Here is a 25,969-nt window from a genome sequence, read left to right on the forward strand (position 1 = left end):
TTTCTTCTTCTTCTTCTTCTTCATACTTTACTTTGACGGTAAAGAACATGTTTGAAAGTGATTTTAATATTAAATTATTTGTTTATAAATGATTTATTGGACTCAAAATGAAACGTTTAGCGATGGATATCAACTTTGAAAGACTCGTTAGAAGCTCAAAATGTGACCTTGTAGAAATTTTTAGGAAGAAAGTGTTGAGGATTATATCTCCATTGGCATGAGGCTTTTTAGGGAAGCCAAAGCAAATCCACGAGAGTTTATGCTCAAAGTGGATAATATCATATCATTGTGGAGATCCGTGATTCTTAACACGGTATCAGAGCCATGCCTTAAACTTAGTCATGTCGATAAAATCCTCAAATGTCGAACAAAGAATTGTGGGCCTCAAAGTTATAGTCAAAAGTGACTAAAGTGTCGAACAAAGGGTGTACTTTGTTCGAGGGCTCCAGAGAATGGAGTCGAGCCTCGATTAAGGGGAGGCTTATAGTGTACTTTGTTCGAGGGGAGCATTGTTGAGGATTATATCTCCATTGGCATGAGGCCTTTTGGGAAGCCTAAAGTCATGAGAGCTTATGCTCAAAGTGAACAATATCATACCATAGTGGAGAGTTGTCATTCGATTGTTCAAATATAATAACACATAAATCTCCAACATCTGAAAATATATTATCATACACAAATTAAAAAAAAATTATAATTATTACAATAACCTATAAAAATGATATAGAATCTATGATATAAATTAATAATATGATTTGATGACGTGTGAATCACAAAAACTCCCAAGAACATAAAAATCATGTATAAACAATATATAAACAGAATTCCACTCGATCATTTGAGTATTATTATCAAAACCCTCTGAATTAATATTAAAAAAAAAAAAAAAAAAAACAATCAAATTATCTCGTGGAAGCACGTTTCAATTGTATAAGCAACAAGGTGGTGAAAGTGTAACCACGTTTCACCATAAAACACACCCAAATCGCTACAAAATCTCTAGGCTAATACCTTAATAGCAATATCAAAATCAATATCGTGTGTTCCACAAATTAAACTCACCAACTTTCCCTATAATTTACTCCCATTTCTGCAACAAAACTCACACCCATGGCTTCCCCATTATTATCCCTCTTCTTCCTCGCCACAATTATCCGCCTCCCTTCACCGTCCACCGCCTACTCCAACAGCTACACCAAACTAGCCCTCAATCCCGTTGACGCATGCTGGAGGACCAAGCCCAACTGGGCGGCCAACCGCCGCGCCCTCGCAGACTGCGCCGTCGGGTTTGGCAGTGACGCATTGGGAGGCAAATTCGGGTCAATCTACGTGGTCATAGACCCGTCGGACGACCCGGAATACCCGAAGCCCGGAACGCTGCGTTTTGGGGTGATCCAAGAGGAGCCATTATGGATTGTATTCGCAAGAGATATGGTGATTACTCTGGAAAGGGAACTGATGGTGAACAGCTTCAAGACCATTGACGGGCGAGGGGCTAAAGTGGAAATTGGCAATGGGCCATGCATTACCATCCAAAACGTGAGCCATGTCATAATCCACGGCATCACCATCCGTGACTGTAAGCCGGCCAAGCCTGGGCGCGTGAGGAGCTCAGTCACCCATTGTGGAGACCGCCAACAGTCCGATGGTGACGCCATTTCTGTATTCAGTTCTTCCCATATTTGGATCGACCATTGCTCCTTGGCTAGCTGCACTGACGGCCTCATTGACGTCATCCACGCTTCCACTGCCGTCACCATCTCCAATAATTACTTCTCTCAACATGATAAAGTAGGCTCCTCAAATTAATTATTTTAATTATACCCTAATTTTTTTTGATTTAGAACTAAATAATTAATTAATGTTGTGGTTAGGTGATCCTTCTCGGACACAACGATGAATTTACAGCTGATCGAATTATGAGAGTGACCGTAGCCTTCAATCGTTTTGGCGACGGACTTGTTCAAAGAATGCCAAGGTAATTAAATCAAAAGAAGAAATCACGGCTCTCCACAATAATTAACGTGACTTTGTTTTGGGAGATGTATTCTTTTACTTATAAATTTATGATCATTCTCTAAATTAGTTAACGTGAGACCCAATCCTCTGATAAGATAAATTTGTAGGGTGAGATTTGGGTATGCCCATGTGGCCAATAATTGGTACCATAAGTGGGAAATGTACGCTGTGGGTGGCAGTGCAGATCCAAAAATCTTCAGCCAAGGAAACTACTTTGATGCTCCTGATGATTCATCCTCAAAGCAGGTAAATTAATTAGTATGATTGAATACAGTTTTGATCTCTCGACGACGACGATTACGATTACGATTATGATAACGAGATCGGATTTGTGGGGGTTAAATGTATGCTGTAGGTTACAAAGAGAGAGGTTTATGTGAATGGATGGAAGAAGTGGAAATGGAGGTCTTCAAATGATGTGTTTGTGAATGGGGCTTATTTCATCCCATCTGGGTGGGGGTCTTGTACGCCTATCTACACTCGAGATCAAGCTTTTCCTGTGGCTCATGGCTCTTTGGCTCCTCTTTTGACTGATAGCGCTGGTGCTTTGAGTTGTGTTGTTGGTAAAGCTTGTTGATTTATACACTTCCAATAATGAGATATGATCACATTTTTTTAATTCCCACCAACTTTGTGTTGTTTTCGGTGTTCAAATTCACTATTGTAACAAAGGAGTTGAGTTTTCTGGGTTTGTATCTTTTTATTGCCTTACGAATGAATGGATATAATATTCCTTGCTTATAAACTCATGATCATTTGTTTAGCTGCTCACACAACATACTCCACACCAAAATGGAGTTACAGAAAGGAAGAAAGGCAAAACTTATCGAAGCATGATGCATGCGAAGAATGTACAACCGCAGTTTTGAAAAAAAGAAACCCCAAACAAAATTAGATTTTCGTTACCAACATTGAAAAGTCTTTGGCTAACTCAACGAGAAATCTTCTTGCTTGTTCAATTTCCCTTAATTAGTCAATACGAGACTCTCCCAACAATTCTCAACAATCCTCCCCTCCAATAAAGTATTTCATATAGCCTCCCATGAGGTCTATGTAGCCCTCAAATAGCCTCCCCTTAATCTATGCTTGACTCATTTCTGCAAAACTCTAGAACAAAGTACATAATTTATTCAACACTTTGAGTCACTTTCGACTACACCTTCGAGGCTGAAAACTTTTTTGTCATGACACTTGAAGATTCTACTGACATAACTAAGTTAAAGAGCATGACTCTGATACCACGTTAGATATGACCCACAATCGAAATACGTCGAAACAAGTAAAAGAATCAAATCAACAACTCGAGGAATCTCTAATTATCCTTGAATTTCATAGTTGATTTGATTCTCCTTTCTCTCTTGGTTAAACTCTATCAATGATTATGATCAAGAATTCAATTTTTGCGATTATTGTTATTAATGTTTTGGTGTATCCATTTACACTCAATACCGAAGAGACGTCGAAATTCCTTGCCTTGTATTTTATATAAGGTGGCCCACAAAAGCCCAAAATCCAACTAAAATCGGTCCATTATGTGATGGAGCACATTCCCATGCTTGACGGCTCGACACGGACACGCCCCACAAAAGAACAAAACACAGGACTACGTGTCGGAGGTTAGGCAAAAGGCAAGCCGAGAGAGAAAAAGCTACATGCCGTCCAGAGGAGCCGAGATCAATAGGGTACAACAAGCTGGTTTCCAGTTTTGGTGAACAAACCCAGAAGAAACTTGCTGAAACCACGATCTGAGCATACGGTTTAGAACCCGGACCTGATGATAAGGGGGGGGAAGGGCCCATCGTATCCGCATACAAAGGCATGGGTTTGAAATCAAAGTAGAGTATAGGCTTTAACTTGTTTTTGACTAAAAGGAGTAGACGAGTGTTCAAAGTTCACGTTCTGATGGCTACACATATCTGCCGAAATCTTGGAACAAATTTAAATGCATAATCATAATGTCAAATCTAATCAAATTCAAACCCACCCATATAATACATCTATAATATAATTCCCAAAAAGAGTTAAAATGTGAAAATGAGAATTATTGTGTGAATTGGCTGACAAAGGAAGGAAGCTAATAAATTAGTATATGTGGAAGAAAAAGATGAGCAAAAAGCTGGCAGCAGAAGGAATGAAACCCGTAGGTAAACTAAAAATAATTAACAATAATCAAATCAAATCAAATCAAATGGGTTTGCTAGCTGTTTTGATTGACAATGATTGGTTTTCATTTTCTTTTTTTCTGTTTTTTTAAAAATTATTTATTTTGTCGGTCCTCCTTAGGGGTTTGAATTTTCAGACAAATTTGTTTCAGCCCTATTTAAAATAATTACACGCTAAGCTAAACAAGTTTAGCATCTTAAGCAAAAAAGTTAATCAACATTTTAATTACTAAACTTACGTGCCAAAATACGCAATCGAAGCCGTTCACCGTAGCGGCTTTGGTTTGAATCCTGGCTGTCCAAACCTAACCGGGGCAAATTTTCTACGTCGATGAAGTAAGCCACGTGGGAAGTATCCAATGGTCAACGTAAATCCCAGTCAACTTCTGTCCTTTTCTCTTTGCTTTGAAATTAAAATTACTTCTTTATTGTCCTACACCTTTCTTTAATATTTTTTCCCTTCTTATGTTTTTTAATTTACAGATCCCAAACCAAGACTTAATTCTGCTTTCTTTTTTTTTTTTCAATAAAATAAATATATTATTAGATTTTTCCAATGAATTTAGTACACTTTACCTTATGATTATTTTTCCTTTTAAAAAAAAAAAATAATAATTTGTAACCAGCGTGCTCAGAATTAAATGTAAGAAGAAAATATTAATTTAAAATGGAATAATAATAAAAGTGAGAAAATAGCTACAAACGTGAACTGAAAATATTTATTTTTTTGTGAATGAGAACTTCTGCTGACTGCTATTGTTGACTAATCTTTGTTTAAAAAAATATTTAAAATCCAACGGTGATTTGGACTTTTATCCAATAATTATCCTCAACGTTATCGATCAAGTTAGATAGTGATAAATCCAAACCTTTGGTTTTTTATTTATTTATTTATTTATTTTCAATTAAATATCTTTTTAAAATAAAAATTAAGTTTGTTATACGCGCCCCATCACCTCTCAAACCTAATCTAATTGGGATTAATTTCCATAACCCTAATTTTTCAACCGTGGTGATTAAATTAGAATTAATGCTACATCACCTATCTTGGCTTTTTCTTCCTCTCGTAATAAATTAATAGGTCTTTCTTTTTCTTTTCTTTTTTAATTTTATATCAAAACAATGTTGATTAATTTAAAAGGGTACTTTAGACGAGGAACTTCATGTGTACCCTGTAGTCATAAACTTAGACATCTCATTTTTTGGGTGTCCTGTTCTGAAACATTATTCCCTAATCTCATCTTCTAATATTTGATGAATTAATTTGATTTTTGTTAATTAATTTAAGTTGGAGTTGAGTTGAAAAATTAAATATTTTTGTTATGAAAGTAGGAGTAAGAGGAAAAGGTGAGATTTAATTAATTATATTCATTGACGTAAATAATACAAACTTAGACTATGATTTTACAACTATATTATAAATATTGCAACTTTTAAAAAGTGGGTTGAAAAGCAAAACCCATAATACAAAGAATAATGAAGAGAATTCATTAATAGTTAAGAGTGAAAGATTTTGAACACGTTTTCAATTCTAAAATTTACCTTTTGTGTTATGAAAGGAATCTGATGCCAAATCGGTCCCTTTTTCGCCTTTTTATTTATGCTTTCTCCCTTTCCTTGCCGAACTTCACGACCAGCCGCCAGCCGGTCGCCACTGCATTGCATGCATGAGAAACAAGACAATCATAAGCGTTTCAAAAATCCTAATCTAAATTCACCTTTTTAGATTTATACCCGACCCGTAATTTTGAATTATTTATGAAATATCGATGATAATTTTGAAGTAAAGAAAAGGTCGTTAAATTTAATGGGTAAAGTTTGTAATGGTCAATTTTTGGGCCATCTTTTTCTTCTCTCTTGGTTGAATAATGGTTTAAATATGAAGTCGGACATGGTTTGCAGTCGGAAATGGTTTGCAGTCGGAAATTTGTAGCAGCAATGCAACATAGTCAAAGGTAGACAGAAAGAAAGTTGGAAAACCCTGACTTTTCTTTACTTTAAACATTTTTTCCATTCTTATTTCTTTAAGAAATTACTCTGTAATTTCCCACCAATTATCTAAAATATATATTCCATTATACAAGAAAAAAATATTTGTATACATCTTAGGATATACCCTTTTTTTTTTTATAATGTCACATTATAAATTCTTATTTTTAAAAAAATACGATCGCTGAAAAAAGGGATGAAGTCAATATTATTATTCTTCATGTCAATTAAACGAAATAAAAAATGAATAAAATATATTAAAAAACATGACGAGTCATGAAAAATGAGTAGGATTTTATATTACGTGTCAACATGATCTAAAAAATTTTGTTTTTTAAGTTTGTTGGTAGTGTAATTAATAGAGCATTAATTTATATGGGCATAAAAATAAAATAAAAATAAAAATAAAAATAGGAGGGTTTAAATTATTTATCCTACTATTGACTGCATCTAGGACAACCCAAGCCCCCCCTCCCCCACTATATATTAATAGGAGGGAAGGACAATTTAGGCATTATGATACCTATCTTGCTATGTACAACTCTATTTTATTTTTTATTTTTATTTTCTCCTTCTTCCATTCCGCTTAATTAAATTAATTCTGGGGTGTTTGAAAGAAGAAACAATGAAAGTGATTTATAAACCTAAAAATATATATTAAATGAATGATTAAACAAAGAAAATGATTGGTGTGTCAGGAATGCCAAATTAACATACTTTAACCCCAATCCGGTTTAGATTAATATGGTTACCAACTGTGGAGGTTTATTTGAAGAAATTAATTAAATTTAAATTAGGCAACTAATCGTTTATTTTTAAATGGAAACCAATCAGAAAAGAAAATAAATAAAAAAAGTCAAAGCAAATGACTCGGTCCCACGGGTGGACAGTCAACATAGATCCCGCGGGTACAGATCTGAGACGTGGTGTCGTGTAAAGGGTAGGGGGGAACGTGGGCCCCTTGAGAGACCGGGCCGGCTTCAGAGAGAGCCGGGCCGTCAAATTCGTTGACTTGGCTCTTTACGGGACCTTCGACCTTTTTTTTTCCTTTTTTTCTCACGTGGAAGGCGCCGCTGGATTCGGGGCGGTGGATCGGTTTCTTCTCCCTCGGGATTTAATGAACCGGTCAAAATCTTTTCTTCACCCAAATGAGTCCGTTTAGGCAAAAACAAAAAAAAAATCAATAAAAAAAAAAACCCCACTCTCCCACGGGTCGGCTGTAACAAACCGGGTTGGGGTTATGGATCTGTATGAACATGGAAAAAAGAGTGGGGCCAGAGAGTGCCAGCTGGCAGAGTGACGCAGTATCTGATGTAATTAAACAAAAATCTGACCTATTTCGTAGAAAATCCCAAATCCTTTTTGGTCTTCGTCCAACCCTTTTTATAGCCGAACGCATTGCACCGGTAAAAGACTTCACAGACTCTTTACATTTCCCTCTTTTCTTTTCTCCTCCTCCTTCATTTTCTATTCAGCTTCACTATCATCTCTTACTTCTCCCTCCCCTTTATTTTACCTCCTCCCATTCTCTGTTTGATTTATGGACAAAGGATGGGGTCTAACCATGCGTGATTCTGATCAGTCAATTGGGTTCCTTTCACACAACCCATCGCCGCTTACTCTCAATTCCTTTCATACAATGTTTCGTGCTACAGATTTTCCGGTGAAACTTTCCCGGACTGACGACAACGATGCGCCTCCACCGCCGCCCGACGACAATCGCTTCGTCGTCAACGAGGTCGACTTTTTCTCCGATAACAAAAGGGTGGTTGATTATCGGGAGGATCAAGACGCAAAACCTTCCGCTGATATTCTCGCCACCGCCCTTGTCAATAAAAACGACAACGTTTCCACTGCTACCGGAACTGCCTTTGTCAATGTAAGCTTATTATAACTTCCTTAACGATATGCAGAACAATTCCCGTAGCTGATTTATTTTTTTATTTAGACTGGGTTGCATTTGTTAACTGCTAACACCGGAAGCGATCAATCCTCGACGGTGGATGATGGAATTTCATCGGATGGTGATGATAAACGAGCCAAAAACGAGGTAAATTAAAACAACCAAAACACAACAACAGGAATTTTGATCTGTTGTTTGATGTGATGAATCCGATTGTTGGGGATTTTAATTTGGTGCAGTTAGCGCAGCTTCAAATGGAGCTCCAGCGTATGAAAGCTGAGAATCACAAGCTTAGGGACATGCTAAGCCATGTGAGCAACAGCTACAGTACCCTACAAATGCATTTCTTTACCTTATTGCAACAGAATCAGGCCTCCCAACCCGGTCATGAAGCAGAGGTAAATTTTCCAATTTTGATCATACTCTGCGAATTGGAAATAAATCAAAATTTGTAGTGAATAAACAAATGACTTGTTTGAAATTGAAGATTGGGGAGAAGAAATCGAGGGAATTAAAACAAGAAGTGGGAAGGGCGGTGGTTCCGAGGCAATTTATGGATCTAGGACCAAGTGGGAACACAGCTGAAATGGATGAATTATCTAATTCATCATCGGATGAAAGAACTCGTTCTGGGTCTCCGTTGAACAACAACAACAACAACAACTCGGAATCCGCCTCCAAAAAGAGCAGTGCAAGAGATCATCTCGAAATCGCCGCCCCTTCCGACCAGGGGAATTCCAATTTCAGAGATGCCAAACGATCCATCCCCAGAGAAGAAAGCTCGGAATCAGAGTCCCACGGTTGGGGGCCTAATAAAGCCCCCCGATTCAACTCTTCTACTAAACCCCTCGAGCAATCCACCGAAGCCACCATGAGAAAAGCCCGCGTCTCAGTCCGTGCTCGATCAGAAGCTCCTATGGTGAGTATATACTAATACAATTTTTTTTTTTTTTTTTTTTTTAATTTTCTTGCAAGTTTGTTTTAATTAGATAATCCATGCAGATTTCTGATGGGTGTCAATGGCGAAAATATGGGCAAAAAATGGCTAAAGGAAACCCATGTCCACGGGCTTATTATCGGTGCACAATGGCTGTGGGTTGCCCTGTTCGCAAACAAGTACGTATTTCTATTTTTCATCTATATAAATAATTGAAGTTTGGAACTTTCTTATCTTATTTAATTTTCTTTTCCCATACGGAATTTGTAGGTGCAACGTTGTGCGGAAGACAGGACTATATTGATAACAACTTACGAAGGCAACCACAACCATCCACTTCCTCCCGCGGCGATGGCGATGGCGTCAACCACGACGGCGGCGGCTACCATGTTGTTATCAGGGTCCATGTCAAGTGCGGACCATAATCTAATGAACCCCAATTTATTGGCTCGAGCCATACTTCCATGTTCTTCAAGCATGGCTACAATTTCAGCCTCGGCTCCATTTCCAACCATCACGTTAGACCTCACTCAGACCCCAAACCCATTGCAATTCCAAAGACCCCCGGCAGCACCCTTCCACCTGCCATTCCCCGGCGGACAACCACCGTTAGCCGCCGCCCAAGTTTTGGGGCAACCGTTGTACAATCAGTCAAAATTCTCAGGGCTACAGCTATCTCATGAGATGGGGGCTAATTCCCCTCATTTGGGTCACCCCCAAATTGCACAACCGGCGCCCACAACCCAGTCTGGTGGTGCTTCTTTTGCCGATACGTTGAGTGCCGCCACCGCCGCTATCACCGCTGATCCGAATTTCACCGCCGCTCTCGCAGCCGCTATCTCCTCCATCATCGGCGGAGCACATTCGAATAATAATAGCACCACCACCACCAATACCACAACAAACAACAACAACAACGGAGACAACAACAGCAAAATTAGCAGTTTCCCTGGAAATTAAAATAATATTAGACCCAACAGAGTTCCGTTTCTTCTTTCATTTGTCCTGATTCCCTAGTGGGAGTCGGTATTTTTTGTCTCTTTAATCTTTTTTTTTTTTTTCCTTTACTTCAAACATGTCCATACTTTTTCTGCTTTCTTTTTTTATAGAAAAAAAAATTAAAAAAATTGGGGGAAAAACTTAGAACACGGCATTATTATTATTATTCTTTCCAATTGTTTCATTATGAATAAAATTATATATACGGGAAAGCGAAATATTAAAAAATATATATATATATATATTTGATATGAATTTCAAAAAGTTTGAACAAGAAAGCTGAAGCAAGTCTTGTTGGTTAGTCAAGAAAATCGGCCAACCCGATTTCCACACGTAAAAATAATTTGTAATTCCTAACAAAATTTGGAACCTTAAAAACATGTACTGAATTAATGCCAAAATGGATACAATTAACTTATCCACCACACTTTTTGTACTTGTTTCAATGCACATGCACCCATGTGAATCTCAATTCCTAATTTTATTTTTATTTCTTTATTTCTAATAATATTCATTTTCTTTTTCCATGTCTTCTTCAATTTATTGTACTGTTTCTACGTAATTATTGATTGTTCTGTAAAACCGCTTTGGGTTGTCGACACAGCTCCCCTTTTTTCTTTTAATCTGTCTTTACTCTGTTTTCTGTGTGCTTTGTCACAAAAATACCACAAGTTTCGTTTCCGTACAATCATTTCTCCATTTTTAATCACATATTATTAATGACTTAATCTAAATTTTAATTAATTATAGAATGAGCTTCTCAAATAATATCTAAAAGGAAATTAATAATTGAATGGGTTAGCGATTGAGTTACTGGAGTTTTTAGTATTTTGTTTTGTATGTGAGATTTTGAAGTTTGCGTGAAGAGTAATAAATAAATAAATAAATATTAAAGAAAGTAGTAAAAAAAATAAAAATAAATAAATATTAAAGAAAGTAGTAAAAAAAAATAAAAATAAATAAAAGTTAGGTGTAAGTATATGATGAGAGAGAAATGAATGATATGGATGGATGGGCGTTTGTTAGTCAATGGATTTGTCCTTTGTCTTTCATAATATATATTCTCACATACTTCGAATCCTCCCTATTTTAAACCATAAAAAAAAAAGAAGAGTGTATATTAAACCCGACAACTTAGACCAACCTGATCCAAACTATTAGAGTTTGGTTTATTTTTTTAAACCTAAACTGAATCGGTTCGGTTCGAGTTTATGAGCAAAACCTTCGATTGACCCGAGACAAATAAAAATATATAAAATATATTAAGAATTCTCTTGTATTAATGGATTTGTGAGAGTGATAACAATACCAAATATTTATGAACTTTTAATATATTTTATCTAAGATTTATGGGAATAATTATAAATTGGATAATCCCAACCACTTCTAACCTATTCCAATAATTATAAATTGCTGATAAAACTCAACCACTCTTAATATATTTTATGTAATATTGTATCCAAATAATTATAAATCGTTGATAAAACCAAACCCGAAAACAGAGGATTGGATTGTAAATTGGGGTATCGAAATAATTATAAATTGGGGATAAAACCGAACCAACTGAAAAATACTGGTTTGGGTTGTGAAAAGTTTTGGGTATTTGAATAATTATAAATTGTGGATAAAACTCAACCCGAAAATAGAGCGTTGGGTTGTGAAAAGTTTCGGGTTGGGTTGCCAATCCAACCAACCCGACCCATGTACACCCCTGCTAAAAAACTAAACAGGATAATATAGAGGAATGCAAAAAGAATACTCGTATTAATTATTAGATAAACACGACTCTCCAGAATGATATGATATTGTCTACTTTGAGCCTAAGCTCTCATGACTTTGCTTTGGGTTTTTTCAAAAGGTCTCACGAGAGTATTATTTGATTATAAACTCAAGATCATTCCCTATATTAGCGGATGTGGGACTTTCATCATCCAACATTAATCACGAGAACTTTATGTTATAACATAAACTAATAAGTTTTTTTATTTGATTTTAGTAACATATGTCCATTTATTGATCAAATCTACCCAGCTACCTACCACCTACCCATTTATTGCTAAGCTTATATTCCTTTCATTTTGTTCAATTCAGTAATCTAATTAATTTTATCCAACTAAACCTACTTTATTGTTTTTATTAATACCTAAGGTAATACATTTTGTTAATTAATTTCTAATTCTGAATCTCCACAGCTTTATAAATTACACTAAAAATTATGAAAATTGTATCAAAATATTATTACATTTCTGCCTAAAAATATTTTATATAAAATTTTATCTATATTGGAAAATTCATAATTTCTTTTTTAATTTTTTTTATTGGCAGCATCTTTGCTTGTATAATTATAAATATAGATCTATCTCACGCACATATATTTCCTTTCGTATTGGGCCGCGAATTTCCACAGCTCGGCCCAATTCATTTAATTAATTGTTGTCAATACACGGCCCACTGGATCGCTAGTTATAAACAGTCGGGCCTTGCCATTTTTTTTTTTGCTCCAATCTGAAAATAAAAATGTGAAATTAATAAAAACTTTATTGAAAATAGAATTATATTTTGTAGACGAATATAATTACGATCTCGTTCAAACAGCCGTTCAATATGTAATTTTATATTATATTAATAAATCACAAAATTATCAATAGTCACCCATTAAATATTCTTATTAATTAATTTTGTGTTTTAAATATTGTATATTTATTAATGTTTTTATTTTATTTTCATATAATATTTTAAATTTTCTGAACCAAGGTCTCTCATTTGCAACGTGGCATCTTAAATTTGGTTCACAATTAACATGGTCCACATGCCTTGACGTCACAAGATTTCATTAGCCATCACAGCTCATTCGGTCATGCCATCAAATGGGTCCACGTATTGTTCATAATATCGAGACATCCCGAACATCATCTATTTAGATTCTATCGAGATATTGGACTCTCGTGTGTCCATGTTATATCATTTATGAACTCTGTACTGGATAATGGATGTACGATGCAACCTCCGACGCATGGGATAGGCGTGATGTTGGTATGCTCATGTCGTCCGACACAGTCCTTAAAAGACCCATTTGAAAGGAAGTCACATGCTCGCCCTCACTTTGACACACATATGTGCTACAGGGTAACTTGTCTGGGCCATAGGGGCTAGGGGTGATGGAAAACTGACATCATGCCTCGTTCCAATACATTTTGAGGCATTTCCAATATGGGAGTGCGTAGACATGATTTTGGTGAACGGACACATAGTCCTGTGAAGCGTCCGTTCGGTGTCTAATTGACACCAAATTTAGCGAGCTTCCATCTTTCATATGGACGGATTTAACAGAAGAGTCGCATGTCCAAACTCGTTCCGGAACCTCAACTTTCAAAGTTCAAGCCTAAGGCCCAACCTAGCCCGTCAACAAGCCCATCTTTAACACTCTTGTCTACTCCTTTGCCCCTGTCTTGCTTATGCCTCATTCTCTCTTCAATACTTCATTTTGTGTAGTGTGTTAAATGATACACTATCCTCCTTGATTGCGTCATGACACTAGCCCTCGCGTGGCTGGATAGGCATTGCTTGCAGCCATGTGGGGATCACTTGTGACAACAAGCATACGATATATTTCAATTGTATTTAATTTAAGAATTGAATTGACGTGAAAAAAAAATACCCGAACCAAACTATATAAATAGAATTTATTAAATTCGAAAACCATAGTAAATCAAAAATTGGATATGATTTGATTATTTTCGAGGAGAATATATATAGATATATATGTCAAAAAAAGTGATGTAAAGATGTTTAAATATGTAATTAAATGAAGTATAAAAATGAAAAGGAGATGTTATGAGCATTATTTGGTCCTTAGTAGAAGCTACCTATAACGTGCACCCATCAACCATCTTTTAGCATACAATTGCTTATAAGCAACCTACTCCTCTCTCCATTTTCCTATTTTATTATTCCTCCTAATCCCATTACATCTCACACTTAAATCTTTTATTCCCTCCTTAATTTCATCCAAAAATACTACTTTCTTCAATAAAGGCATCTTTGAAAAAAGATTAATTTTTGTTATTTACTCAAACTATTACTTACCCATTTCTTTTTCTGAACCATATATAGATTGTTTGGCTTACATGGTAATCAAACTCAATCTAATTATTTTGTTAACAAAGTAGATATGATTTGAACTCTCAAACAAAGGTTAAATAACAAGTTTATAAGTGGTTGAAGTGTATAAATAAAAAAAAGGTGTATTGAAAGTTAAAATATATTTTGTGAATGAAGCATAAAATGGTATGTTTTTCGTGATGCCTTTGATTATCTTGTGTGGAAGTGTGAGAAATGATGGATTCCATTTTATCTGTATGCCTTTTTAACTGATTTAGTGTCCATAAACGAGACTGCCGTGCCGCATACAACTTTATGAAACGAGTAAACTGATGCTTCTGAATCTGATCGATACCTCCAACCGGGAATCCCTGGAATGAAGCCATTGCATAACCTACCAAGAACGGGAATTTCTACGATTGGGGCCCTCTTGGTAAGTGGGTCCCTTTCGTTCTAAGGGATGGATGGACTGAAGTGACAGCTCTTCTATTTAAGCTCCTCTCGCTTCCTACTTTACCTTCAACCCTTTCTCCTTAACTCTCTTCCAGAAATCTTTGGTGGGTCATTCTTGCTCTTCTCTTCTGTATTACTTTTGGGTTCCTATTGCATTCAACTTCGCTTATGTTTCTGGTTTCTCTGAGTATGATTTTTCTGTTTATCATATTTCTGGATGATCAATGAACTGTTTGAGTGTGTGGTTCTGTTTTAGGTTTGGAATACCAATGCACTTCAAATGTATTTGATTACTTTGGCTTGATTTCCAATGAGGAAAAACTATGGAGTTCACATTTCGTCTTTTCTGTTTATGAGCTTTGAAGCCTTCCTTTCGTGCTTGCAGGTTACAATGGGAAACAGCCTTAAGCCCCTCTTGGTTTCCCTGTTGGTTTTGATATTATATTCCTCTACTGCGTCCTCTGCTTCTAATGAAGGGTTGATGAGGATTGGACTGAAAAAGATCAAAGTTAATAAGAACATTCTGCTGAAAGCATTGGTTGAGTCAAAGAAAGTAAAATTTTTAGGATCAAAACATGATCAATGGGTTAATGATGTTGGAGAATCTAAGAACTCTGATATCGTAGCATTAAAGAATTACATGGATGCTCAATACTATGGGGAGATTGGCATTGGCACTCCACCTCAAAAGTTCACTGTAATTTTTGATACTGGAAGCTCAAATTTGTGGGTGCCATCTTCCAAATGTGTTTTCTCGGTGAGGATTACTTAATTCTAATCAATAATGATGATTGGTTTATGACTAGTAATATGCTTATCTTTCCTTCATATGCAGATTGCTTGCTTTTTCCATGCTAGGTATCAATCAGGGCGGTCGAGTACATACAGAAGAAATGGTCTGCTTTTCTTCTCTTTACCTGCAATAGTCTTCAAAAACTAAATCTTGTTCACTTCATTATAATGTGTTCGAATTTATCTTATTTCATTTATCAACGATGGTGTTTGGAATGAGTAATTTGCCTTTCCTAAAGTCGATTATCGTGTTCTATTCGTTCTTGCTCGTAAGGACTAGTCAGTTGCGGTCGAGTGTGGTTTTCAGCTTATTTTTGTAGATAAGAATTAGCCCTTCAGCAAGATCAATCATTTGATAATCACACAATCCTTTGAAATAGCTTTGAGCTCACTTGTTTATATCCATTGCCTGAAAGTTGTGTACTTACATGACACAGGAACATCTGCTGCTATTCAGTATGGTTCAGGAGCTATTTCTGGCTTCTTTAGTTATGACAACGTTCAAGTCGGCGATGTTGTTGTTCGTGATCAGGTAATCCTACCCCGTTTCTTTTTCGGGTTTAACAAAGTAGTTTAAGAGGCCGACTAATTGTATTATGACGTCGACTAATTTCAGCAATTCATTGAGACAACAAGCATGTCTAGTATGACATTCATTGCTGCCAAATTTGATGGTATACTGGGACTTGGATTTCAAGAGATCTCGACTGGTGACGCTGTTCCAGTATGGTATGCTAAATGCAACCATAACATTAGTTGCTTCTTGCTGATGATGTTCTTTAAGGAATTTTAATCAGGCTCTTGGATGTCCCTTAGGTATAACATGGTTAACCAAAAATTGGTGAAGGAGCCAGTTTTCTCGTTTTGGCTCAATCGCAACGCGGAGGAGGAAGAAGGAGGTGAACTTGTGTTTGGAGGGGTTGATCCTAAGCACTTTAAAGGCCAACATACATACGTGCCTGTGACAACCAAAGGGTATTGGCAGGTTGGCTCTTGAAATCCTTTCAACATTGAGCATTTCTTTCAATTTCATCTTTTGCCCCTCGTATTGTTCAAATGTTTTTTTCTTATAGTTCAACATTGGCGATATTCTTATTGGTGGTAAACCAACTGGTATGTTCCATTTACTTATCTCGATATCGAGCATGATTATCACGTTTGTATAACGTGCTTCTAACTTAAGGAACATGATGTACAGAATATTGTGCTAGTGGTTGCTCGGCGATTGCAGATTCTGGAACTTCTTTGTTGGCTGGCCCATCTGTATGTATCATATATTTTCAATTTAGCTACTAAATCTCTCTTTTATCTACATGAGGGTCGGATCAATAAAAACCAACATGAAGTTGAGAACTAGGTTCATTTGGGACGTTTGAACTTCTACTCCAATAGCAACCTTTACTTCATGTAAATGGTAACTAAAGGGATCCCTTTAGTTATAAGAGATCCTACATCAGTTTGAGAAGAGAACGAAACATTCCTTATAAGGATGTGGAAACCTCTCCCTAACAGATGTGTTTTAAAACCGTGGGGCTGACGATGATATGTTACGGGCCAAAGCAGACAATCCTTCGGGATGTTACGCATTTCATTAAAGAAAAATGGTTGTCCTTTGCAGACTATAGTGACATTAATTAATAGAGCCATTGGAGCAGCTGGAATTGGTCGTCCAGAGTGCAAGGCAGTTGTTTCACAACATGGGAAGTCTATTATGGATTTGCTTTTAGCCAAGGTAAATCATACCATTTACTTTGTTGGCAATGTAATGAGCTTTAACAGCCAGGTTAAAGTGTTGTTTTTACATTCTATTGACAGGTACAACCAGAGAAGATATGTTCCAAAATTGGGGTGTGTACCTTTGATGGAACCCATGGTGTTAGGTTAGTGGCATGCTTTTGATTTGAGTTGCATAAAGGATCAGTTTTTATTAACTCACGGTTGGTAATGGAAAACAGTATGAAAATTGAGAGTATGGTGAATGAGAAAGGTAGATCATCTGGTGGGTTCTCAGATGCCATGTGCTCAGCTTGTGAGATGGCGGTTTCCTGGATGAACGATGAGCTGAAGCAGAACAAAACTCAAGAACATGTCATTGATTATGTGAATAAGGTACACCACTTCTGTTACTTGTGTTTCATCTAACTCATCTACAGATGATCGTCTTCAGCTGAGTCGTGTTTCATGTTTCTGCAGCTATGCGATCGTGATTTGAACCAAGGAGAAACGTTGGTCGACTGTGGACGGATCTCTCAAATGCCGACCGTGTCGTTCACCATTGGGGACAAAGTTTTTGAGCTTAACGCAGAAGATGTATAATTTTTCCCAAATCCTTCTTTACTGCTCCTGAATTTGTTTGTCACTTCGGCATCTTTTTGTTGTCATATGATGCCAATCAAGTTCCGTGGTTTGGACGCAAACTAGTGCATCTAACCCCACTGCTTTTGTTCATTGTTGTGAACAGTATATTCTCAAGGTGGGTGAGGGATCTGCAGCTCAATGCATCAGTGGATTCATACCTTTGGACATTCCTCCACCTCGTGGACCCCTCTGGTATTTCCATTTGTGTCTTCTTGATGTCTGATGATTCTTGTCTTTGGTTTAAACAACGTTGCGCTCGCTTGATGCAGGATCCTCGGAGACGTTTTCATGGGACGCTATCACACAGTCTTTGATTTTGGCAAATTGAGAGTCGGATTTGCCGAGGCTGCTTGAAGAATATGTATACATAATGAAGTTCATAACTAAGCAAGTAAGAAAGAAAGAGCACCAGTATATGTTATTTCTTTAATGTCTGTAATTAGTGGAACTTCATATAATAATAACACCAATTAGTGAGGTTGGGTTATTTAAACACAAAGGCCTTCAATTATTTGCTGTGGTCCTCTAATTTGTTCTCATTAGTTTTTCCAAAGTACGAAACTTGCCAATTTGCTCACTCAATTTTACGCATCCAACAATTTTTGAATCATTTCAAACGCTGAATGTCTAAGCTATGAAAGGCTCCCTCTTTTTCTCTTCTCATCCATCCATGCGGACCTCTGTCGTCTCAATGGAGTGGACGAGAGGTCCGACCATAGGCCGTGGCTCCTCTGCTGCGGTCTCCGTAGCCACCGATCTTTGCTCTGGTCAAGTTCTGGCGGTTAAGTCTGTTGAGTTCACTCGCTCGGATTGTCTCAAGAGGGAACAGAGGATTCTTTCTCGATTCAATTGTCCACGTGTTATAGCTTATAAGGGGTTTGATGTTACGTTGGAAAATGGGGAATTGATGTGTAATCTTTTGATGGAGTTTGCGCCTGGTGGGTCGATTTTGGATGTGATGGAGGCGGCTGGTGGCCGATTAGATGAGGCGAGGGCCCAATTTTATACTCGAGAAATTTTAAGTGGGCTCGAGTATGTTCATACCAATGGTGTGGTGCATTGCGACATTAAGTGTTGCAATATTTTGGTTGGTGAAGATGGGATTAAGATTGCGGATTTTGGTTGCGCGCGGCAAGTAGAGGACGTTTCCTGTAGAAATTTGGCCGGAACGCTGATATTTATGGCGCCGGAGGTGGCGCGTGGAGAAAAACAGGGGTTTGCAGCTGATGTTTGGGCAGTGGGTTGCGCGGTGATCCAGATGGTGACCGGCCGAGCTCCATGGGTGAATGTGTCTGATCCGGTGGCCGCCATTTACAAAATTGGGTCCGGCGATGATTTGCCGGAGGTTCCAAGGTTCATATCGGACCAGGGCAAGGACTTTTTGCGGCGGTGTCTGATCAGAGACCCAGAAGAACGGTGGTCTGTCAGTGAGCTTTTGAAGCACCCTTTTGTTCACGAGCAGAAATCTCCACCCAAACAGAATTCAAGAACACCAACGAGTATTTTGGAGCAAGAATCATGGTACACGATGAACAATTCGGAAACGGTTCAAATTCCGATCATGCCAAAACTTTACAGAACGCCATTGCAGAGGATACAGCAACTGAGCGAAATATCCAAAATTCAGTCATCAAGAATACCCAATTGGGATTGCGACAAAGACTGGGTAACAGTGAAAAGCATTACCATGGAAGAGGAAGACACAGAACAAAGCGAGTTCGTCTCTGTATTGGAATTGCCCTGTTTCTCTCAGTCCATCAAAATGGCAACCAAAAATGGAGTTGGTGATCAGACTTATATTAACGTTAGTATTAGTAGAGAAAGCAGTAAGGCTAAGAAGAGGGACTTGCCTGCTATGTCCTCTGTTTCCAACCAAATTGTATCATTGAACACTAATAGTTTCTCTAATAATCACAAACTATGTATTATCAGTTCTTTGTTTCTTGTGTTTCTAGCCAGTGGGGGTTCAATTCGTGTTACCTTCTTAAGATATATTGAAAACATTTGGATTTATCATGAAAATGTGAAGATGTTGATGAATCTCTGTTTATTTGAGCTGAATATCTTGTCTGGAGACTAGAGTCTGCCTTAGAATATGTATTCTTATGTTTTTGAGAGGCCAAATTCTTCATGGTATATTTATATAATGAAAAAAGAAGCAGCTACAGACAGAGGAATGACAGAAGCGAAGATATTCTCTATAATAAACATGAAATTTATCACAATTCTTTTCAGTTTTGAGTGAGAATCCATTCTTGTTTCAGTGCTTTACCTTTGTACTTGAAGAAGTGAGATTCAGTTCCTTAAGAGTTCTTCTTGCTGCCCGACCGAGACAATCTGCGATCCACGGATTGCAATTGGCTACGAAGGTTCTGGTTTTCCTCAACTAAACGGTCATACTCAAGCAATAATCCTTCAGATTGCTTCCTTAGAGCAACTACATTGGCTTCTGAAGCACTTACATCTTTTGCCTTCGACTCAAGTTCCAATTCCAAGTGTTTGAGTTTGGTCTGCAGGTTGGTTCTCTCTTCTTCCAATGCTTTGATCTCCTCTGACTTGCTGCTAACTTTCCCTTCCTCCATCGCTCTGCTCTGCTTTTTTATGACTTCCATGCCTTTTCTTCGTATATGCAACTCTCTCATGTAATGATGTAATCTATCAATCATAAGTGCCAGGAATAGAGACCCCCCTGCAACCAAATTGTTCACCTACTTCAAGCTCCTTCACCATTCAAAACTAAAGGGTTCTTGAAAGAAATAACAAGCTTTCATAACCTAAGAAGAGAGCCATCAACTATCTATTTAATTATGTAATAAAGTGAAGGCAAGATGCTCAATCCTTCTGTACAAAAACGCTCTAAATTAATGCATAAGGATAGCCAAAGCAGACCGATTAAGAATGCGTATGATTTAACGAGCTAATGTCACTCTAATGAAACAGTGAAGCAAGATTGAATTGATGAGCTCAGAATACCACAGCACCAAATTCATTAGAAACTAAATACGCAATTCAAATCCGCTTAATCAAATGAAATCAAATCGAGCGCATTCTAAATTTGGGCGCAATTCCTCAACGATTTCAGACAAATCATTCCCAGAACTAATCCACATTCTAAAAGGCAAGGCCAAATTCAGACACGGGGAAACCAATGAGGGGAAAAGACATGGATAGGTCGGAAATCTTGAATCGAAACACGGAAGAAAATGAAAAGGTTGGGTTTACCCATGAGCGTGGCCTCGAGAAGGTGTCTGACCATGAGAACCTGATCGGTGGGGGTGACGGCACCGTCATCAACCCAACGTTTCTGGATCGTAACCATACTGTTAAGACTGGAAAGGAGAACTATAAGAACAGTTCCGGCGACGGTTTTCACCATAATGGGACCGCGTCCGCGCTTCATCCGATCGACGGCCAATATGACAAGCTTCCTGAGAGGGGTCTTGAAGGAGAAGAGCAGTATGAGAAGCATCTCCGATGCAATCAGCGTGAACAATAGCTGAATCATTTGGAGAAATGAAACTGGGATTGATTTGCAGATTTTGGATCTTGGCGTGAGAGGGAAGAGCGATGGAATGGAAGGTGTCAAAAATGATGGCCAAATATCATGAGATGGGTTGCGTTATGGAAGGAAGCAATGGAGGAGGGAAGGTGGGCGTAATCACCGAGCACCAACGAACCCCTTGCGAGAGTTGAAGCATTAATTAAATAAATTATGGATTTTACAAAGGAAAGACACAAAAGGCGTGGCCTTCCCACGTTCTAGCTCACTTCACTTCTTCTTCATATTCCTATTCTTTTTTTATTATTATTATTTCTTTTTATTCTATTTATTATTTTGTTTCATTCCATTCCCCCTCAGTTGAATTAGTTTTTTTTTCAAGCCCAACTACCGAGATTCACCGCTAATAGATATTGTCCCACCATTTAAAAGAGTGTGGAAACCTTCTCTTAGTAGACGGGTTTTAAAGCTTTGATGGGAAGCTCGAAAGGGAAAACCCAAAGAGAACATTATCTGCTAGCTGTGGTTTAAAGCTTTGATGGAAGGTCGAAAGGGAAAGTCCAAACAGGACAATATCTGCTAGCTGTGTATCTGGAAGGAAAAGCCTAAAGAGCACTTGTTACATTCATTTAGGAAGCTCGAAAGGGAAAGCCCAAAGAGGGCAATATTTGTTAACGGGGGATGTGGAAGGAAAAGCCTAAAAAGGACGGGTTAAGGAAAAGCCTAAAGAGGACTCGAAAGGGAAAGCCCAAATAGAACAATATATGTTAGCCGTGGATTTGGAAGGAAAAGCCTAAAAAGGACGGGTTAAGGAAGAGCCTAAAGAGGACTCGAAAGGAAAAGCCCAAAGAAGACAATATCGGCTAGCGGTGAATCTCGAAGGAAAAGCGTAAAGAGAACTTGTACATTCATTTCCCTCCCTCCGGGATCCAGAAGGGATCTCACATTTGAGTTTTTGGTTGAAAGATGGGTGGGGTTTTTGAATATTGAATGTAAAGGCATCCATAAAGCAACAAGTGAACTCATTTCCAATCCCCAAATGGAAAGTTGTTCAAAAGCAAGTTAATCTTATAGTGTATGGGAAATAGGAAATCAGAAAATAAAAGGTAATTAATCATTTACGATGGCTAAGCTTGATTTCTTTCCCCCCCACATAAAAGTTTGGATTTTGCTTTGTTAGTTGTGATTTATCTCTCCTCTCTTTATTAATTTCCTCTATAAAACTCACCCACCATTCCATATCCTCCCACTCCAGTTCTAAACCCTTCAAGCTTGTTCCAACAATGGCTTCCTTACAATCTTCATTTCTCCTCCCTTCTTCCTCTTGTTCTTCAAGAAGAACAATTGCCCCTGCTGCCATTCACGACCCCAAGCTTCCCAATCTCCGTATCTCAGTTCCCACTCTCCCAAACACTTCCACTGCCTCCCTTAACGTCATTGAACAACTTTGTTTAAACCAACCCATTAATGCCCAATCCCCCTTCATATCACACCTCCACCACATCTTAGACGCCGTAGCAGACAGGGTAGAGATGCACAACGATCTCCACTTACAGCGAGATAACTGGAATTCCCTTCTCCTCAATTCCATCAACATGATCACTCTCACCGCCTCCGCTATGGCCGCCGCCGCACCCGCTGTTGGAGCCCTTGGAGCTCCTCTTTTGGGTTTGAAACTGTCCTCGGCTCTGCTCTTCTCTGCCGCAACAGGGATGTTGGTTGTGCTGAACAAAATCCAACCCTCACAGCTGGCTGAGGAGCAGCGAAGTGCAGCTAGATTGTTCAAGCAGCTCCAAGCCCAAATCCAGACCTTGATTACGGTTGGAGCTCCCACTCAAAGGGACGTCGATTCCGCCATGGAAAAGGTGTTGGCGCTTGATAAAGCATACCCACTTCCTTTACTTGGTGCAATGCTTGAAAAATTCCCCAAAACGCTCGAGCCGGCTTCATGGTGGCCCAATTCTTCTCATTCTTACGAATCCAAGACAGAGAACGAAAACGCCCAATTTGATGGAAACCAACGTCAAGGATCCAATGGATGGAGCGATGAACTTGAGGCGGAAATGAGAGAGATTGTTGAAGTCATAAAGACAAAAGACGCTCAAGACTACGCCAGACTTGGGAATTTAGTATTGAAGGTTCATAAGAGTTTGGCAATCTCAGGCCCTCTTCTCACCGGCATTGCGGCTTTGGGCTCTGCTTTTGTGGGTGATTGGTCACCCGGGGGGATGGTGGTGGCGGCGGCGGCCGGTTCTTTGGCGGCCGCCGTGAATGCGTTAGAGCACGGTGGGCAAATTGGGATGGTGTTTGAGATGTACAGAAGCGTGGCGGGGTTGATTTGGCTGATGGAAGAATCCGTTAGAGGGACGCTGGAGGAGACGGATTGGGAGAAGAGGGAAAACGGGGAAGTGTTTGAAAGGAAGGTGGCTTTGAAATTGGGAAGAAGCTTAGCTCAGCTCAGACAATTGGCTTCCAAATCCACCGCCGCTAGAACAGAAGGGATTTGCGTGGATGAATTCGCCAGCAAGCTCTTTTGATTTTTTTTTTTTTTTTTTAAATTTTATTATTATTATTCTACAATTTCTGATCGGTTGATTCCTTGAGATGGGAAACGTACGTTATGTTCATCCGAGCATGTAAATAATAATAATAATAATAAATATATATATTGATATTCCGAATTTAACCTTTGGATTAAAATCACACTAATTAATGAGTTTTACTTTTAAAGAGATATCTTGAATCTCTTATTTAAAATATTTCCATATATATACTTCTTTTTTTACAGATTTGAATCTTTCATTTAACATATTTCTATATATACTTTTAAATAATAATAATAATAATAATAATAATCTCTTAATCTTTACTTTTGTCTGATAAATTATTATTCTATATGACAATTTTAAAATAAAAATTATATTCGACAAAAAGTTGAAATGACAAAAAAAAAATTGAAGTGTGAAGCTATTAAATACTTTGTAAAGTTTAAAAATTTTAATCCATTTTAGCTAAATAAAACCAATATACAAAAATACATAATTATGATATATTTATTATGAATTTAATATTTAGTTAAAACTTACTTAAAATTTCCAATTATAATTAAATACTATATCTGTAGAAAAGTAGAAGCTTTTATTTGAATTTAGTGTTAAAAGAAAAAAATAACACAAAGGTAGTTCTTGTACAATGTCATGTATTATTACTTAAAAAAAAAAAAAAAAATAAGAACAACTAAATAATTCTAGGCTAGACGCCACCATCATAAAGATAAGAAATCTAACTCTAAAAAATAGGATATCCACGTAAACAACCACACTCTTGTGTTCTTCTCGTCTTCAGTGTCATTACCAACAACGACAGTAGTGAATGAGATCCAAGCGACAACAACGATAGCAGTTTCATCGACTTCCAAATTTAAAATTGATACAATTCATAAATTTATCAATAAAAATATTTTTTTTCTGCAAATCCAAATGAATAAATCAAATAGTCAAATTCATATGTTTGACTAATTGTTTTTGGTTTTCGTCTCGATTCAATATAATTACAAAAGTAAGCTTTTATCTTTATTTAAAAAAAATAATAATAAGAAGATCATACACAAAAATAAAAAAGTGGTTGGAATATTACTATATAATATGATATTGAATCAATTAATTATAATTCAACTCTCAACTTGTTAAAAAAAAAATAGTAATATAAATAAAGGATAAAAAATGGAAATAAGAAAGTTGGATGTAGAAGAAAGAGATTATTAATGTCATTTGAGTGATGTAATTGACAATGGGTAAAATATTATGGAGTGGGTCGAATTATTTGACCACAATTAAATTAGAACAACCTATAACATTTAGACAAATTAAAGTATATGTTATTTATTATTTATTTATAGTAATAATAATAATAATTAATAATATATATATATATAAAACCACGACACGATAGCTTAAAAAAACCGAAAAACCAACAATTTTATACGTCCTGAATGTTTGCATGGACCGATTAAAATAATAGACTTAATTGTCAATTCAAAGGCATACAACAAATCAACAGTCAAACTTACTGCTTGCTTGCGTATAACCTCATACGGCGTCGTTTTGCTCGGGGACCAAGTCCAACGATGACTTCTCTCTTAATTTAGTTCTCATTCTCCTTATTTTTCTACTTTTCTTTTTTCTTTTTATGTTTTTTTTAATTTTAATATATTGGCAGAAAGTACCAAACAAACAAATTAATAGATGAAGTAATGTTTATACAACCGATTTTTTTTTATAAATAAAAGTAAAAAAATTAATTATGAAAAGAAATATTAGTTTTTGTATATATTAAAAAAATATTATAAGGGGAGAATTATTAAAAAAAAAATATATATATTATCCAAGTGAATCAACACAGACTCTAAATTTGTCATATCATTAAGAATCTAAGTAGCATCTCCATTCATTAATAAAGGAAAATAAAATAAAAAAATAGAATCCATTTATACTTAAAATTTTGGAGATTATATGAATTAAAATCTAAAATATTAATTATATCCATTTAACCCCATAATTGAATCAATTTACATCATTCACTCAAATTTGGTTTTAAAATCTTTAATGCTTACTTTTTATATTTGTATAAAATTTCTAAATTTTACAATTATTAATGTAAATTAGAGAAAATATATATTATAATTTAATTAAACTACACTTATTTAGAAAGAATAATTTTATCATTTTTCTTCCTACTTTCATTGAAATTTTTAGATA

At 36.9% G+C, this 25,969-nt stretch overlaps 6 protein-coding genes across 6 annotated transcripts; 5 read left to right on the forward strand and 1 right to left on the reverse strand.

Annotated features, from left to right (window-relative positions):
* Nucleotides 1–1,024: 1,024 nt before the first annotated feature.
* LOC111453637 (putative pectate lyase 2) lies at nt 1,025–2,700 on the forward strand. Its single transcript, XM_023094814.1, has 4 exons — nt 1,025–1,791; nt 1,875–1,978; nt 2,127–2,265; nt 2,375–2,700. The coding sequence occupies exons 1-4, from the start codon at nt 1,111–1,113 to the stop codon at nt 2,594–2,596; spliced, it is 1,146 nt and encodes a 381-aa protein (XP_022950582.1). The 5' UTR covers nt 1,025–1,110; the 3' UTR covers nt 2,597–2,700.
* Nucleotides 2,701–7,571: 4,871 nt separating this feature from the next.
* Nucleotides 7,572–10,162, forward strand: LOC111453265 (probable WRKY transcription factor 31). Its single transcript, XM_023094307.1, has 6 exons — nt 7,572–8,049; nt 8,119–8,220; nt 8,313–8,471; nt 8,561–8,992; nt 9,076–9,189; nt 9,281–10,162. Exons 1-6 carry the CDS (start codon nt 7,711–7,713, stop codon nt 9,968–9,970), a joined length of 1,836 nt encoding a protein of 611 aa, XP_022950075.1. The 5' UTR covers nt 7,572–7,710; the 3' UTR covers nt 9,971–10,162.
* A 4,399-nt stretch (nt 10,163–14,561) lies between these two features.
* Nucleotides 14,562–18,224, forward strand: LOC111453266 (aspartic proteinase-like). Its single transcript, XM_023094309.1, has 14 exons — nt 14,562–14,667; nt 14,949–15,320; nt 15,399–15,459; nt 15,793–15,887; nt 15,972–16,084; nt 16,172–16,340; nt 16,429–16,468; nt 16,554–16,618; nt 16,974–17,087; nt 17,171–17,235; nt 17,311–17,464; nt 17,549–17,665; nt 17,817–17,905; nt 17,983–18,224. Exons 2-14 carry the CDS (start codon nt 14,955–14,957, stop codon nt 18,065–18,067), a joined length of 1,533 nt encoding a protein of 510 aa, XP_022950077.1. The 5' UTR covers nt 14,562–14,667; nt 14,949–14,954; the 3' UTR covers nt 18,068–18,224.
* An 89-nt stretch (nt 18,225–18,313) lies between these two features.
* Nucleotides 18,314–19,797, forward strand: LOC111453267 (mitogen-activated protein kinase kinase kinase 18-like). The gene has a single exon (XM_023094310.1). The coding sequence runs from the start codon at nt 18,348–18,350 to the stop codon at nt 19,791–19,793; it is 1,446 nt and encodes a 481-aa protein (XP_022950078.1). The 5' UTR covers nt 18,314–18,347; the 3' UTR covers nt 19,794–19,797.
* Nucleotides 19,798–19,893: 96 nt separating this feature from the next.
* On the reverse strand, nt 19,894–21,353 carry LOC111453269 (B-cell receptor-associated protein 31-like). The gene is made up of 2 exons (XM_023094312.1): nt 20,936–21,353; nt 19,894–20,402 (listed from the first exon to the last, which is right to left on the reverse strand). Exons 1-2 carry the CDS (start codon nt 21,216–21,218, stop codon nt 20,017–20,019), a joined length of 669 nt encoding a protein of 222 aa, XP_022950080.1. The 5' UTR covers nt 21,219–21,353; the 3' UTR covers nt 19,894–20,016.
* A 1,032-nt stretch (nt 21,354–22,385) lies between these two features.
* LOC111453268 (probable F-box protein At4g22030) lies at nt 22,386–23,846 on the forward strand. The gene has a single exon (XM_023094311.1). The coding sequence runs from the start codon at nt 22,496–22,498 to the stop codon at nt 23,747–23,749; it is 1,254 nt and encodes a 417-aa protein (XP_022950079.1). The 5' UTR covers nt 22,386–22,495; the 3' UTR covers nt 23,750–23,846.
* Nucleotides 23,847–25,969: the final 2,123 nt, after the last annotated feature.

The sequence above is a fragment of the Cucurbita moschata genome, unplaced genomic scaffold (assembly GCF_002738365.1).
Source record: "Cucurbita moschata cultivar Rifu unplaced genomic scaffold, Cmos_1.0 Cmo_Scf00015, whole genome shotgun sequence".
NCBI classification, from domain to species: Eukaryota; Viridiplantae; Streptophyta; class Magnoliopsida; order Cucurbitales; family Cucurbitaceae; genus Cucurbita; species Cucurbita moschata.

Excerpts from the sequence above, each read along its gene's own strand:
- LOC111453637 (XM_023094814.1), top strand. The coding sequence starts at position 1,111 with ATGGCTTCCCCATTATTATCCCTCTTCTTCCTCGCCACAATTATCCGC. Across the intron at positions 1,792-1,874 it reads ACTTCTCTCAACATGATAAA|GTGATCCTTCTCGGACACAA; the intron begins GTAGGCTCCTCA and ends TGTTGTGGTTAG. Across the intron at positions 2,266-2,374 it reads ATGATTCATCCTCAAAGCAG|GTTACAAAGAGAGAGGTTTA; the intron begins GTAAATTAATTA and ends TGTATGCTGTAG.
- LOC111453265 (XM_023094307.1), top strand. The coding sequence starts at position 7,711 with ATGGACAAAGGATGGGGTCTAACCATGCGTGATTCTGATCAGTCAATT. Across the intron at positions 8,221-8,312 it reads ATAAACGAGCCAAAAACGAG|TTAGCGCAGCTTCAAATGGA; the intron begins GTAAATTAAAAC and ends AATTTGGTGCAG. Across the intron at positions 8,472-8,560 it reads AACCCGGTCATGAAGCAGAG|ATTGGGGAGAAGAAATCGAG; the intron begins GTAAATTTTCCA and ends TTGAAATTGAAG.
- LOC111453266 (XM_023094309.1), top strand. The coding sequence starts at position 14,955 with ATGGGAAACAGCCTTAAGCCCCTCTTGGTTTCCCTGTTGGTTTTGATA. Across the intron at positions 16,341-16,428 it reads CAACCAAAGGGTATTGGCAG|TTCAACATTGGCGATATTCT; the intron begins GTTGGCTCTTGA and ends TTTTTCTTATAG. Across the intron at positions 17,906-17,982 it reads CCACCTCGTGGACCCCTCTG|GATCCTCGGAGACGTTTTCA; the intron begins GTATTTCCATTT and ends CGCTTGATGCAG.
- LOC111453267 (XM_023094310.1), top strand. The coding sequence starts at position 18,348 with ATGAAAGGCTCCCTCTTTTTCTCTTCTCATCCATCCATGCGGACCTCT.
- LOC111453269 (XM_023094312.1), bottom strand. The coding sequence starts at position 21,218 with ATGATTCAGCTATTGTTCACGCTGATTGCATCGGAGATGCTTCTCATA. Across the intron at positions 20,403-20,935 it reads TCTCGAGGCCACGCTCATGG|GGGGGTCTCTATTCCTGGCA; the intron begins GTAAACCCAACC and ends ATTTGGTTGCAG.
- LOC111453268 (XM_023094311.1), top strand. The coding sequence starts at position 22,496 with ATGGCTTCCTTACAATCTTCATTTCTCCTCCCTTCTTCCTCTTGTTCT.